This window comes from Neodiprion pinetum, chromosome 2 (genome assembly GCF_021155775.2).
Source record: "Neodiprion pinetum isolate iyNeoPine1 chromosome 2, iyNeoPine1.2, whole genome shotgun sequence".
Classification (NCBI taxonomy): Eukaryota; Metazoa; Arthropoda; class Insecta; order Hymenoptera; family Diprionidae; genus Neodiprion; species Neodiprion pinetum.
Window position 1 is genome coordinate 5476247 of NC_060233.1, and position 14448 is coordinate 5490694.

Genomic DNA, 14448 nt, shown 5'->3' on the forward strand with positions numbered 1-14448 from the left:
CTCGGTCAGAATTAGCAATTCGCCACGCGGTCCTCTCTCCCAATATCATGACAACATCACGACACATGTGCAGTGTAAATACGCACCATCGTACAACATATCTAAAAAAAAATATAACGTAAGACAAGAGATATAAAGAAGTTTGATCAGCGGGATGACGAACCCCGCGACATTCGAATCGTCGAATCGCGATCAGGGGCTCTTCAATTAATTTGTATTTATTTACTCGCCTCGATATTGAAGTTTGCCAAGCAGTATCCGCGCAGCCTTGGCAAAAAGGACGAAACGAAATTAGGCCTGTGTTTCTAGGGTTGTGTGTAACGATAAGTGTGCGTTGGTACGTACCTCTGACTCCGGCCTCGGTACGGTTAAACCCGGTACCGGACTTTCACCCGAACGCTTCGACGCCGCGGGTCGCACTAGCGATGCCGCAAGAGACGGCGCTTGCCTATTGTCAGTATTATATGCGGTGTCTGATGGACGAGTCCTTTGACTCCGTCGAGAGGAACGGAGCGCCGCTTCAACGCCTCGACGCTACTCGTAATGACGTCTCTCTCTCTCTTTCTCTCTCTCTTTGTCTCTCTGTCGTTCCTCAAGGCTTCCTCAGGGCCCGGCCGGCCAGGAACATCTCCTCGTCGTTCTTGGCCCGCGTCTGAGGTTCGTGAAGAAAGACCTCGAAACTTCTCGCGTTGTTTCCCTGTTTAAAAAGGTAGAAAGGAAGAAGTAATGAACGATTCCTTCACAACCCTTGTATGTAATTTATAACGTATTTTTATCAGGCTGAAGTTTGTAACGTCATTGTAGTAATGCAACTTTAGAAAACCTAGTTATTTTGAAACTTTAAAGTATAACCGGAAATTCAGGAAACCGTTAATAAAGCACGAACAAACTCAGACTTTGAAAATTCAACTTTTCGAGTTATTCTAACAAGATGCAAAATGGTAATTTTTTTTTCAACGGTTCGATACGGTAACGTTACTAACTTCAGGCTCGTACATATTTCATATTTTCTCAGGCACGTGTCTATCATTATCATCACGCTCACGGTCCGATACATTTTATGTTACGTTATATCGTGCATACCTACACCAAACTCGTGAGAAAACAAACGGCATAACTCTCCCAACTACATGCACAAATTTCTCTACGTATGGTTTACACATCAGACGAGAGTCCGGTGAACGAGCGGTGTAGCGATAGGTTATAAATAAATTCTTTATTTTTGTTCGGGAACGAAAAGCCCAGTTTTACGTATGTAATTATTACAGAGACGACGTTACCTCGACGTGTCTGTCCGTCGCGATTATGTCACCACTTTATCCGTTCTTATTTTCGTTCTGCTTTTAACCACTGTTTTTCCCTCCAATTTTTCACGGTCGAGTTCAAGGCTTCACGATGGGGGGGAGAAGGACGGGAAATGAGGAAAAGTTAACCGAAGAAATAGACCACCGTACGGTTCGCAAACAATTTATCGCATGCACCAAACAGATTTTATATACACGAAGCACACGATAGTTTACGAATGAAATGCAGCCGCGTTGCCATGTTAAAATTTTACCACCCGTATTCCAGTGAGATTGCCTAGCGGTTGTTACACCGTTGATCTTTATGTGCTGCTAGCTGCTACCGCCGGCACAGACTGAGCAACGTGTCGATACCGAACTGTAAATTTTTATACCTACTGGAAATAAAAAACGTCGTCGGAGACTTAGATGCGGCGTAAAACGACACCGCATATGTATATGTATGTATGTATGTACAATATCATACCGTATGTATGTACATAAGTATATACAAGAAACCACGATTAAACGACGCACAACTTTTTTATTTCACGAATGAATACCAGCGTGATGTTTTTTTTTCCCCCGTGGAGCGATCGGCATCGCGAATAATTTTTAACCGTCTGATTGTGCAGGCATGCGTGCGTGCAGATATTTACACGGTTGCAAGCATTTACATACTTATGCAAGATATAAACACCGCTAACAAGCCGGGCGAACGTCTCTCGCCTCGTAGATCGCGTCTGTTTAACTCGTCGAGCGAACAACGCGAGGCGTGCTTTTCAAAAATCCCCGGAGACTCGATAACGCCCGGGAGGAGTCTGGAAATCGAGAGTCAAATTTCCGGTTCTCTAGTATCGTGCTGACGCGGATATCCCATTTCAGCCTCACTTCAAGTGACGCAGCAAATACACATCACAGTGTATATTCTATAACGGGAAAAAAAGTGAGATGAGAAAAAAAAAAAAATGAAGTACGTATTGAATATACGTTTGTGACCATGTTCAAAGCCTTGCCTAAATACATATACATGATATGTATGTATATTGTACACGGATTACCGTGACGAATACTATATTACTACAACCACGTGCACACCACGCGTTCACAGCGTCAAGAACAACGCATGGTGCCTACGTGCAGTTTCCGGTGTTAATTTTTTTTTTTTTCATTTATAGTTGTGGGAAATTATGATGAAGGGTAAATAGCAGTAAATAAATAAATATCGTGCCGTTTTTTCCCCAGAAAACAAATTTCATTGGAACAATGCCAATGACCCGCTGGACAATAATCGTTTAGGGATAATGTGACAAGCTAGAAATAAAATAATATACCTAACGCGGTATAAAAATGTACAATTACGTTTATTGATGATTGGCTGCTATATGCATTCATGTATTTACTAACGTACTTCGTATGTAATACAATGTCGATTACAAATTGTGTGTTACTTGGATGTAAATTTAAAGAGTTTGGGTTTGGGAATTGGAAATTTAGCTATAATTCTATGTATATATGTATATGATCTATCTCATTATTATAGAAAACACTACGAGCCGCAAAATTTTAACGGCCTCAATCTGTTATCTTTTCGTATATAATGTATTTAATAGATACATCAATGGGATTTTTATGATTTAATGGAGAGGGAATAATGGGGAAGAAAGTGATGAACGAGTGAACATTAATTATTGAAGATAATAACGCTACGCAACATATAATAATGATAATAATAACTCATATTATTATCATATTATTATTATTGATTTTTTTTTTTTTTTACGTAAACTTAAAAATTATATTATATATACTTAACTTTAACGCGCGGTTGTTGTGCTTTATATACACAGTGTTAAGGGTGGGATGGATGGGTATTGGTAAAGTGAGGAAAGATAAAACGGGTAGAAAATGGGAATTAAGGACTTTGGATTTTAGGGTAATAAAGAGAATTGCCTACTAAGGATATCGGAAAACTATGATGACGTAGTACAAGTATACCCTAACGAGTTAAACTACTAACTAGTATCAACATTTATACATAACACAACCAAATTCCTCATGTATTCTCTCACTATGGGGTAGTAAGGTAGTTTCTATAAAGCACTTGACGAACAAGTGCAAACGAGATGGAGATGAGACGAGATGAAATGGCACGTTTTAATCTTAAAATTGTCACAAACAGATCCCTTCCTCTAGTCGTTCTCCGGTCACTCTAGTAACCCTAAAAAATCTTAACAGCATAGAGCGATCCTAGACTATGACAGACAATTGGCGTGATAATTTTGAAAAAATTTTTAAGCTCAATCGTTTTGTTACACACCCTTCTACTTCTTTTGGCTCATCATTCCTATCATTTTCTATGTACAAAAAAAAAAAAAAAAAATATCTGTCATGTCGAATTTCAAGATTTTACACAGATATTTTATATTATTATGTATATAGGTATGTATGTTTGTATTCATGTATATGTATACGTATATTGCACTAACGAAACGACAATAATATATTGGTACTCATGTAAGGTATGTGTTAATAAAAATAAACATAAAATATAAAACTATAAAACTATTAACAAATATACATTCCAATAGAGTCCCAACATAAAAGTAGAAATGAAAATTTTTGAAAACAAGTACGCATTTATTGTAGAAGATACGGCATGCGTATACTTTAGATTTGAGCTTTCGTCAAATAAAAGTTTTTATCTAGGATTTTTGTCCGTGTGAATTTTTATTTTTCACTGAATAAAACGTTCATTTCTCTTCCAATTTTTATGTGTTTTCCTTTTACATATTTAAATATTTGTAAATATTCGTGCGCATTTTTTGTGCGATTCTTCATATACATATTTATAATGGTATATAATTATATATAAAATAGAAAACACATCAACTTCAATTTTTGCTACGACGACAATGTGAGCTAATAAAGCGAGCCTAAACCGTCGGTGTAATACAATTGCTATTGTTTTAAGTCTATTACAAAAGGCAAATACTGCGACTATATATCTTTCTCAGCCATAGTAAAGAAAGATTATATAACAGATTATAAAGTAGTTGATAAGTGATAAAATGAGCTGCTCTTTAAATTCTGCGTAAGTCCTAGTAGTATAAATTCTAAAACTAAACGATTAGACAAAAAAAATAATAATGATAATAATAATAATAAAATGACAGTAGTGCGTTATAGCATTGAAACACCAAACGATATTCCAATCGAGAGAATCAAGGGTTTTGAGAATAAATACCTATCCTGCTTGGTCGATCACGTATTTCAATTAACTTACTAGTTGTGTGCAATTTGAGATAAAGCTTTCTCAAGGGAAACACGCTTCCTTCATAAATATCGAATTGTAAATTAACGCGCAAATCAAGAGTCGTGAAATTTGTAGATTTTTTTGATATTAAAAAATGCGATATCATTTTCTCTTACAATTATCTTTATACTGATTGAATAATCAGAGTCTCAATTGTGAGAATTAATTTAAATATAATAATATACGAAATTGAGTCTTCGAATCGAATTATTACGGATTCAATTCGACGCTAAAGTTTCGTCACTGTGACCAAAGACTTGAAATTTCAGTAACGACAATAATCTTATAAATGCGTTCGAGGTTTCAAAGTTTAGTTTTGTTAGTGCACTGAAACTTGATAAAATGGAATTCTGAAAATAGGCGATGACAAAGTACAGCGACGTATGATTGGCTAATTGATAGATGGAGCTTAGGAAAATAATGCGCATTGCGATATTCTCATCATTTGGTACCTTAGCACCCAGTGCGAGCTTGGTTCCTTGAAAAGAGAAAAAAAAAACTGAACCAGCTGTGAATTATTAAAAAGCTTTTTCATCCAACGAAGTGTCCCTCAGGGAGACTACGACGTTAACGACAACGATTTATGTCTGCCTTATAAAAGCGTATAAAAAACTTTTGTCACGATTTTGAAATACCTGTGATATACGATACATCTACCAAAATATTAATATTTACCTTATACACATACATACGTAGATATATCATCACACGAGTTACCAATCCTTTCAGTTTTTTCATGAAAACAAAGACAATTGCCACAATTCACTGCGTCATAAATTTCTCTGGTCGACCTATGTTTCTTTTACTTATGCCATCACCTTTGCCTGATCAACTATAGTTTCAAGTCGATTGACTCCCTGGGTAGTAGATATCATGTATAGTATATATATATATATATATATATAAATCACAAAAAGTCGTATTAAATCGTTCGTGAAATCGTGAATACAAGATTCACATATTGTACGCGACGTATATAGGGTCTAATTGATCTGCAAGGAAACCGTCACGAAGGTGCATTCGTTGTTTCTCGCCGCGAGAGTTTATTGGTACGACGCCAGGATCGACGACAACAACTACTCCGACAACTAAATGATGTTCCTCAAGAACAGCGCTTGTCACCAGAGCTACCAAGTCCAGGGCTTCGCTTTCACTTCCGTCCAACTCGACAACGACCACCAGGAGATTCGTCCACGTGAATACGGCGCTGTAACAGAAGAATACGATATAAGATACCGATTACTCAACACCCGCGATAAATTGTTAACTAAGCTTTTCACGTTACCAGGTCTCATTTTTTCTTATCGCTGCATGATCAATTTTCATGAGACTTAAACAGGTTCAACAACTTGTTGACGTTTTATTCTCACTTAATATCCCATCTTAACAATCCATTTTTCATACAATTCAAACAGCAGATTTTATCGTAGAGATAACGGACCACAAAATTTCGGTTTATTCAATAATAACAGCAGATTTGAAAAAAAAGAAACAAACGTCTGAGTTTTAGAAGTTTCATAGATGTAAAGTTGTTCAAGACTTTTGGCAGTTTAAAAATAAAGGAAGAAAAAAAAATAACCGATAATGATCCACGGTACAATAAACTACGCCCACTACAGTCTCTCTGAAAAACTTGTTGTATTTTTGTTCTTGTTATGCAAACGTAGACTGTACAAGCCTCTCATTGTCGGTGTTTTGTTTTCAAGGATAATTGGCACATTGCCCATTTGACTTGATTGGACAGAAGTGCAGCCAGGTTGTTGTTACTACGACTGTTGTATCAATTATAAAAAATTACGTAAAACTACAGTCAGTCAGTCAGTGGCACTTTTTTTTTCTTCTACAAAATAACAGTCCATAAATAAATATGATACAGTATGTGAAAGGTGACAACTGATGCTATTTAAGGGAACAGTTAATAAGCTAATGTTCTTTCACGCACACAGCTGGGATTTAATTACAGACACCAAAGACTATCTCTTGGATGCGGGTTGTTATAAGTTATACATCGCAGGTGCCTATTTCCAGACTTCATTCAATTGATATTCAAATCGCATTGGCATTTAAATTAGACGACATTGCACTCAGTAAGGGGTAATCGGCGTGAATTCAAAGTTACGTAATTCGTTGGATAATAATCTTTACTGTAATTAGAATTAACCGAAACATCATTGATAGATAGAGATAATTACTGAAGTGTTTCACTTCAGAAGGCAGGGTAATTAGTAAATTACCCGAGTTCGATTATCGCGACGACGATCTCGGTCAAAACGAGATATCAACAACGAATGTCCGTTCATGTTTATTCATCTGAGCACCCACCTACTTCTCTCATAATAATAGCTACTCGATTCACAATTTACTAAGTGACATAAATCAATATCAATTGAAGGCCATTAAATAACTGGACTGAATTTCTTTAGATCTATTCAACAGCTAATGCATTCAAAAATGCATTGAAAGATATACAGTTGAGCGGTGTAAAATTTCTTTAAAAAGGAAAAAATTTTTAATTCTATCCAACATTTTATGTAACACTATACAACGAAATTAATATTATCGATTTACGCTCGTAGGATGAGTTACGTATTAAATAGCAGTGTAAAAATAACGATTATCTAATCACGCGCGAGTCTGGGTTTCAAGAGCCACATAATTCACGGTCATAATTCCTCTAAGTTATTTCATTGATAACTATTCGGTAGGCTCGTTAATCTTGTTTTATCCCTGTTATATATATGCATCTTTTTGAATGACGATTTAAGAAACTTATCGTGAAACTTGATCGGGCAGCTGGAATTTAACATTTCTAGCAAGTCGAAAAGTATCAGACTCCACGGAATTCAACGCCAACCGTTAGAAAAAAGAACTTAATTGCGTCATTGTAAATATTGATCGATCCTTTTCACCAGACGTTTATTGTTAGCGAGTCTGGTGTGTAAAAGATGAAACTGGTTTCGGCTATTAAACAAACACTTACATTGATCAATTCGGTGCAAGCACACGATTAAAAAAAAGATTTATCTCGCAAATATACACATACAGATGCATGGAAACACACAATCGCGTAAATTTACGGGAAACCGGTAAGAGAAAAAAAACAAAATTTCAGCAATAACAACTCTTCGTCTTGCAGCACAATCAATGACGGTATAAAAATAGTATATCTCGTTCTAAAATAACATCCTTACGATCCCGTATTTCGACGATCTTGTGCAAACGTTTTTCCAAAGACTCGACGTTTACTTTTCATCCATGCAATATTTCTAAGTAGATTTTTATCTACTACGGGTACAGGAACAAATCGACTATTCAATATCATAATGGCTACGTTCCTTCTGTAAACTTGTAAGCTTCGTGTAAAAATCTCCATTCATGGAAAATACATCTATTCTTTTTATCCAGAAAATTTTTTTTCGCAGCTAGACAATTTGACTACAAATTATTTATTTACGTCGAGTAAATGTTGGGTCTTACCATTCAGCGATCTTCTTGTGACACCTCATGACGCTGTTTTCGATATCGATGGGATGATACCTCATTCCTCGGAGTAAAATTGCCTCATCAAGAGCACCAACGACGAATACAGCGTCGTGGAGTTCCGCGTCAACAGGCGGACCTTCGGCGTCGGAAGCCGAGCTGTCCCCAGTTGTGTCACCGACAGCAGACTGTTGGACGCTCTCGGTACGCCTGAGGAAGCCGAGATATCCAGTCCGCGCGTAAACTTCGCCGGTATTTCCAGTTACGAGACGAGCGTTAAAGTGGTCCGCATAGTCGCTTTCGTCGCCGTAAATCGTGAAGTAACCGCTGGCGTTGTGCGACGACTGCACCCATATTTCACCTAAATGCGAGTCCCCGCACTGACCCTTGGTCTCCGGATTCGCGATGATCACCTTCACTCCTGGCAAAAGTTTGCCTGACTCCATCAAGCAGAGAGAGTGCGGACTGCCTCTTTCCACCAACGAAACCCTGTCGTTCCTCAGCGCCCGTAAATCTACATAAACTGTTGACGGTTCTGGACTAGATGCTCCCTGTTTTGAACGAAAATTTCCAAGATTGCTTGTAAGATTAGCATTGGTGAACTTTATAACATCCATTCTGTCAGTTATTCGTCAATTTAACCGTCAGATTTGTCTCCTTTTACTAACCTGAAGACATATGGCTGTGTTTACTCTGCAGCCGAAAGACGTTGAGACTGCACGAGGGCTCAATCCAAGTGCGGAAAATAGTTTGCTGAAGCTGGTCGTCAAGGCTATTCGTGGTCTCTCTTCGGCAACGACAACGCAGGTTCTAACACAGGCGAGACTGACCCCGCGAGCTTTAAGAGCATGCACCGAAGAGCCCAAACCTTTTGTACACAACTCCATTACACCGTAGGAACAGAAAGTGTCTCTGACCCTGTGCTGGCTCACGGCGGACAACCAAGAGGCCGGATTTGCTTCGACCTACACATAGTTGTTGGTAAAATTTTTTATGCTTTTCCTTCAAGGATTTTAATTTCTTGTTCTCGTGTGTTTACCGTGATTCCATTCGACGAATCAGAAAATAACGATAAATTATTTACTATGCAAGTAACGTTTGGGCGATTTACCTCTGATGGCGGTATGAGGATTGAATGATGGCCGCTGTATATGCTGCTCAAACACCACAACGCAAATCCGAGACCAGAGTACGGGTCTAAACACAAAGCTATATGGCGCGACGGGTATAATTCACAGGCGAGCTTCATCGCTCGACACAACGAAGTCACTGCCGCATGCGACATTTTGATTCCCGCAAGCATTCCCGTTGTTGATACACTAAAATCTAGATACGCCAACATCTCTGCTGTCGGAGCCCTGTACATAACGGGAAGTTTCTTTTTCGGCATATCGTCCATGTCCAATGTCGTTGGCCAAGTTTTCATGTCGACTACGTTGTTTGCTTCCTGTTGAGTTTGAAACAAAAAATATTAAGTCATTATATCCAGAAGTTGAAAGTATTCGGAAAACGGTTGGGAGGTATGACAATGATAATTTCAAAACTGACAAAATCTCGAACTCTAGACAACGGATGCATAGATTTGTACCTTCGATTTCAGAAGCTTCAGCAGATTTTGATTAGATAATACGAGTACGGATTTGCTGACGTCAACGATCATTCTAACAGTTGGCAGAGTAGTTTGAAGATTCTGTGGATGAGGTGGCCTGATTGTGACCGGAACAGCACCGACGTACAAGCACCCGTAAAAAGCACAAATCAGATCTATACCAGGAGGGAATATAAGCGCTACATGATCCCCGGTATTGATCCGTCCACGATCGAGCAGTAAATTTCCAATCCTCTCTGCTTTTTTATGCAGTTGTGAACACGAGAGCGACGTCGCAATTGCACCCTTTGCATTCAATAGCGTGAATATCACGTGATCCGAGGTGCTGGCGGCCCGCCACCGAAGAATCTCGGATATAAACTGGTACTGAAAATAAAATAAGTTTGGAATAATTTTCAGGAATGTGCAAATTCACACTGTGTAAGTCAGTTTGGCATGCATTGTCAGACATAATGCAGAGTATAAATGACAAATACATAGACACGAACCTTCTTAGCACTATCGCTGTCTTCGTCAAGGATCCCCATGTCGCGCCCCTGTGCCGAAGCCAACCGATTACCCTGTACGATGTTGCCAACCATGACGCTCGCTGGGCCGACGTCTGCAACAGAATCCCCCGCTACACGCCCCCGCACCATTCCGTTAGTAAACCAACACAAACACTCAACCCAGTAATGAGTACCTCGCACACTCTCCCCTGACTGAGGCCGGAAAATAAAAGTTAGCAAACAGGCGGTGTATTCTGTTCTGTGTTGGATTTTTCTTTAACGATAATCAATGATACATTGTTCAACAGTGTAGAATAGTACAGGTTTGGGATAAGAGGACCATTCAGGGCTCAGCCAACAGAAAGAAGAATGTAGAAAAAAAATCATTAAAAAAAAATTATAATAACTATAACTCATGGAGTACACATGCTAAGCACTGGATTTATAAGGGTACACAATATGACGCAGTGCGCAAGGGTGGCAAGCTAGGAAGTAAAGCTAATGTGGTGCTTCTAACATTTTGTTCGATACTTTGGCATTTTAAACATTAAGGACAAACAAATTTGACACTTCACCATAAGCCAGATTCATTGCTGGATAAAAACTTTGATCACTGTGTACATTTAAATGGAGAAAATATTGTCAACTGATTGGTTTGATGACTCGGTATCATGGCTTGTAGAACAATATTTACAGTAGGCTTACAAAAAGGGGACTTGGAAAGATCAGTTTTGCGTGTGTAAAAAGGATATGAACATTATTTTCATACTTATAGTATCGAGTGAATACTAACAAAACGTTCAATTGTTAAATACTCGACAGTCAGATAGATAATTAAACAATACAGTGCAATAATTAGTGTGAAAATAAGAAGCAATAGAAAAACGTAGAGCTAGTCGATTCATTTGATTCACACTGTTATATATCATATCTGAAATATACAAATACGAGTACAAACAAGTAGCAACATTTACTTCAATAGTGAGTCAAGAAGCTTTTAAAACTCGCCAGTGAACATTAAATACAAGAAAATATCCTGGAACATGTACAAATTGGTAACATAATATTTGATCACGATCGAGAACAGATGATCGAAAATACGTGCAATTGAAACATACTTTCGTAAGTAATTCGTTGTACTATAGCCTATAGGATACTTTCATTGGTATTAAATTTCTTTAAAAAAAAAAACAAAAACAAACTTGTGTCAAAGCTAGACACATCGAGTATTGGTTGTCCTGTAGCCAATGTTCACGATGAAGCAAAAGTATTTACTTACATGATTCACGTAATCTGATTGGAAATCGCGTTTACACACCTGATCCCTACAGATGATTTATGACATAGGCTGGACTGTATTGCTTACCCGAATGTACTTCGCGAGGTTTTGGTAAGTTGGTCACGCAAGTGTGCGGACAAAGTAATACATTTGCAGGATGCAACGCTCCCTCGAGGAAACGACGTTTTGTCTCGGACAAATGGATTCCTCCTAGAGGCGTTTTGGGAAGATAATTAGGTGGCACTAAAGCGAGACAATAAATGCCAACCGCGTGAATCGAGTCGACGGCTTGCAGTACCCTGGACATCCACTGGAAACTCTGTAATAAAAAAATATTTTCAACTCGCATCGTTTGACAAACGAAAGTAGATAAAAAATTTTTAAAATTAACTAAGATCAACTGAAGATAAGCAGCAGCTGCTCACCTCTTCTTCGCTGCAGTCTGGTCTCTGTTCCGCGACGACGCATATCCTTTCATCTCTGAGTACCCTGACGCTGAAGACTGCGATTCTACCTCGATAAATAAACTTCATTGGTTCAACAGCGAGTACCGTAGCGATAATATCATCCGCGTTGTGCTTTCTTCCCGTAACAGTCATCAGGCCGTCCCGCGAACCACAAACAAAAACGAGACCTCCAGGTCCGAGAAAACCGAGCAGTCCTGATCTTGCGTATTCAACTTCACCCTGCGGCGTTCCATCTGGTAGTAAAGGCGATACTTTAAACGTGTTGTTAGTCAATCCTTGGAGCCCCCAATACTGGCTACCCGTCGCGGAACTATGTACACATATCTCTCCAACTTCGTCAGTTTTGCAAATGAATGGCTGCCCTTCCATTTTGACAACCACAACGACACCTGGAATTGCAAACGAACGGATAAATCACTGTGATCAAGCTTGGGACAACGTAACAACTCTGCGATGATACCGTAGTACCAGAATATTCTTTAAACATTCGGTGAATAAATTATCCTTCAACTTACTTCCGGGCATAACCTGTCCGCAGTCCTGAAGAGTGAGCGAAGTGAGAGAATTTTCCTGGTCGACACGTACGACTCCATAACTCAAACCAGACATGGACAATACGCCTCTTCCAGTGGCGTTGACACCGGCACGTCCGGGTCTCCTAACCGATACAGTGAGTGCTTCGCTGGACGAAGCGCAGGGACAGACGGCGTCTGGTCTGAGACCCTTGGATTGAAAGACAGACAAAAACTGATCGCAGGATGACAGTGACCACGGATTGGCGCCGTCGGCAACGAGCAGCAGTCTGAGCGACGATAGTGAAATATCCTTGTGATCCTTGGTAGCGAGTAAACCCCAGTGTAAGTCTCTCGACTTGACGACAGCGACGCTTGCCCGATGTTTCGTAATCATTTGCATCCAGCTAGCGGGACTGACCTTCATCAGAGCGTAAGGAATAAAGACAACGTGCATGCCGTTAAGAATACTGGTCAAAGTGCTGTGCCACAATCCGACTTCTCGCTTGAAATCCAAAACGCAAACGGCGTTCTCGCCCTCCGTGTAACCGCAGGCCATTGTCAGAGCCCTGCAATTAGCCAGCATAGCTGCTCTGGTGACAGTGACTCCCATGACGGATCCATCCTTGTCGGTAGTGTACTCTATGTAGGCAGGAGTGTCGTCGGTAAGCCTCGGCGGCGGCATCCAATCCTTGGGCGTCTTTCCAAGATGCTCGGTAACGAACCAGTGCAGCTTCGGCCATCCCTTAAACGCTACAACCTCGCCTGCAGCGGTCTTGGGCAACCCCTTTAGACAAGCCTCGCTGGTAAGAGCGACCTGGATCCCGCAGCTACCCAGTAAAAATCCAATCTGCTGAGAACCGGCGTCGCGTCTCGTCAACGGGACCTCGATAGGAACGGGAACAATCCCAGCCTGAAGACATCCGTAAAACGCGCACATAAAGCTTATCGGATCATTATTCGGATAGACGAGAGCTATCCGGTCCCCGGGTTTGAGACAACAATCACCACTCCGACTGAGCGCCTTGTTTAACAGCGTGTAAGCTATCTTGTGGGACCTGCTGAGTAGCTTCCCGTAGGTCAAAGGTACCGATGGCTTTCCATTGGGGTCCAAAACGGTGGCGGCCGGTGCCTTATAGCTGGCAGATCCGTACCGTTGAATGGCGGCTTCGAGTGACCTGGGCAGTCCCGATGGAACGGAAAGCGGTTCACCAACGGCGGATGTCATGGATCCGCCCTCTGGTTTCGGTGCGTTAGGATCCTTCGGGTTGGCCGCGATCTCCAGCTCGATGTCGTCGTCCTCGTAGAACTCAGGCAGCGGTCTCCGCTTCGGTCTCTTCAGTGTGTTCAGCAGCTGCTGGATCTTGGCCGATACCTTCCACCGTCCAGTGGTCCCCGTGTTGTCCTCGACGACGTGGTACCGGTTCACCCGATCGGCACCCGGCCTCCTGGACTGCGTCGTGTGCGTCACGTCGGGTGGTTGGATGTTGCAGTAGGCGTGGGGTGCGTACTCGGCGATGTCCGTTATGTCCGCGGGCGGCCTCCTGGCCGGCGGCCTCGGGGGCGGCGGCGTGTCTCGTGCCGATCCCGTGCTGCTCGTGTCCGAGAGACCGGTTCCAGTCGGTCCCCCAGCCCCGGGACTCTCCTCGGTGACGACGCTGTCCTCGTCGCTGCTCGACTCGCCGCTGTCGCGACGTTCTCGATCCGGACTCCTGGCCATCACCGACGTACGCTTAGACGGCATCGGGAGAGAGGGTTTCGGACGACCCTGCATCGCGGCTAGTGCCTGCTGGACCGCCTCTTGGCGCACCTCTGGACAACCAAACACCTTGCGTTAATCATATACCATGCGAAACACTTTCGGCGAAACGTTTGCTATTCTTTCATCGAGTTGTCACGATCACGGTGTCACGTGACCGACTCAAAGAGTATATATAGTTTACGAGATTCCGTATAATATTTTTCACAACCTTCTGATCGATTTCCAAATTTTTGTCAAGGGATCATCTTAGTC

At 41.0% G+C, this 14448-nt stretch overlaps 2 protein-coding genes across 12 annotated transcripts in view; both read right to left on the bottom strand.

Annotated features, from left to right (window-relative positions):
* Ae2 (Anion exchanger 2) overlaps positions 1–1604 on the bottom strand; it is a 58577-nt gene extending 56973 nt beyond the window's left edge. For 2 of the 3 annotated variants that reach the window (XM_046610847.1, XM_046610846.1), the window contains exons 1-2: positions 1084–1604; positions 346–697 (exon numbers count right to left, since the gene is read on the bottom strand). The gene's annotated coding sequence lies outside the window, so the exon portion shown is untranslated. The remainder of the gene's footprint in view (positions 1–345; positions 698–1083) is intronic. The other variant, XM_046610848.1, reaches the window with a different exon arrangement.
* Positions 1605–2628: 1024 nt separating this feature from the next.
* The window catches only part of DIP2 (disco-interacting protein 2), a 44066-nt gene continuing 32246 nt past the window's right edge, over positions 2629–14448 (bottom strand). For 7 of the 9 annotated variants that reach the window (XM_046610839.2, XM_046610842.2, XM_046610840.2 and 4 more), the window contains 9 exons: positions 12438–14246; positions 11881–12311; positions 11543–11774; positions 10177–10307; positions 9668–10054; positions 9191–9526; positions 8748–9044; positions 8077–8630; positions 2629–5806 (listed from right to left, as the gene is read on the bottom strand). In XM_046610839.2, the coding sequence (XP_046466795.1) occupies positions 5554–5806; positions 8077–8630; positions 8748–9044; positions 9191–9526; positions 9668–10054; positions 10177–10307; positions 11543–11774; positions 11881–12311; positions 12438–14246 (4430 nt within the window). In that variant the 3' untranslated portion in view covers positions 2629–5553. The remainder of the gene's footprint in view (positions 5807–8076; positions 8631–8747; positions 9045–9190; positions 9527–9667; positions 10055–10176; positions 10308–11542; positions 11775–11880; positions 12312–12437; positions 14247–14448) is intronic. The other 2 variants (XM_046610843.2, XM_046610834.2) reach the window with 1 other exon arrangement.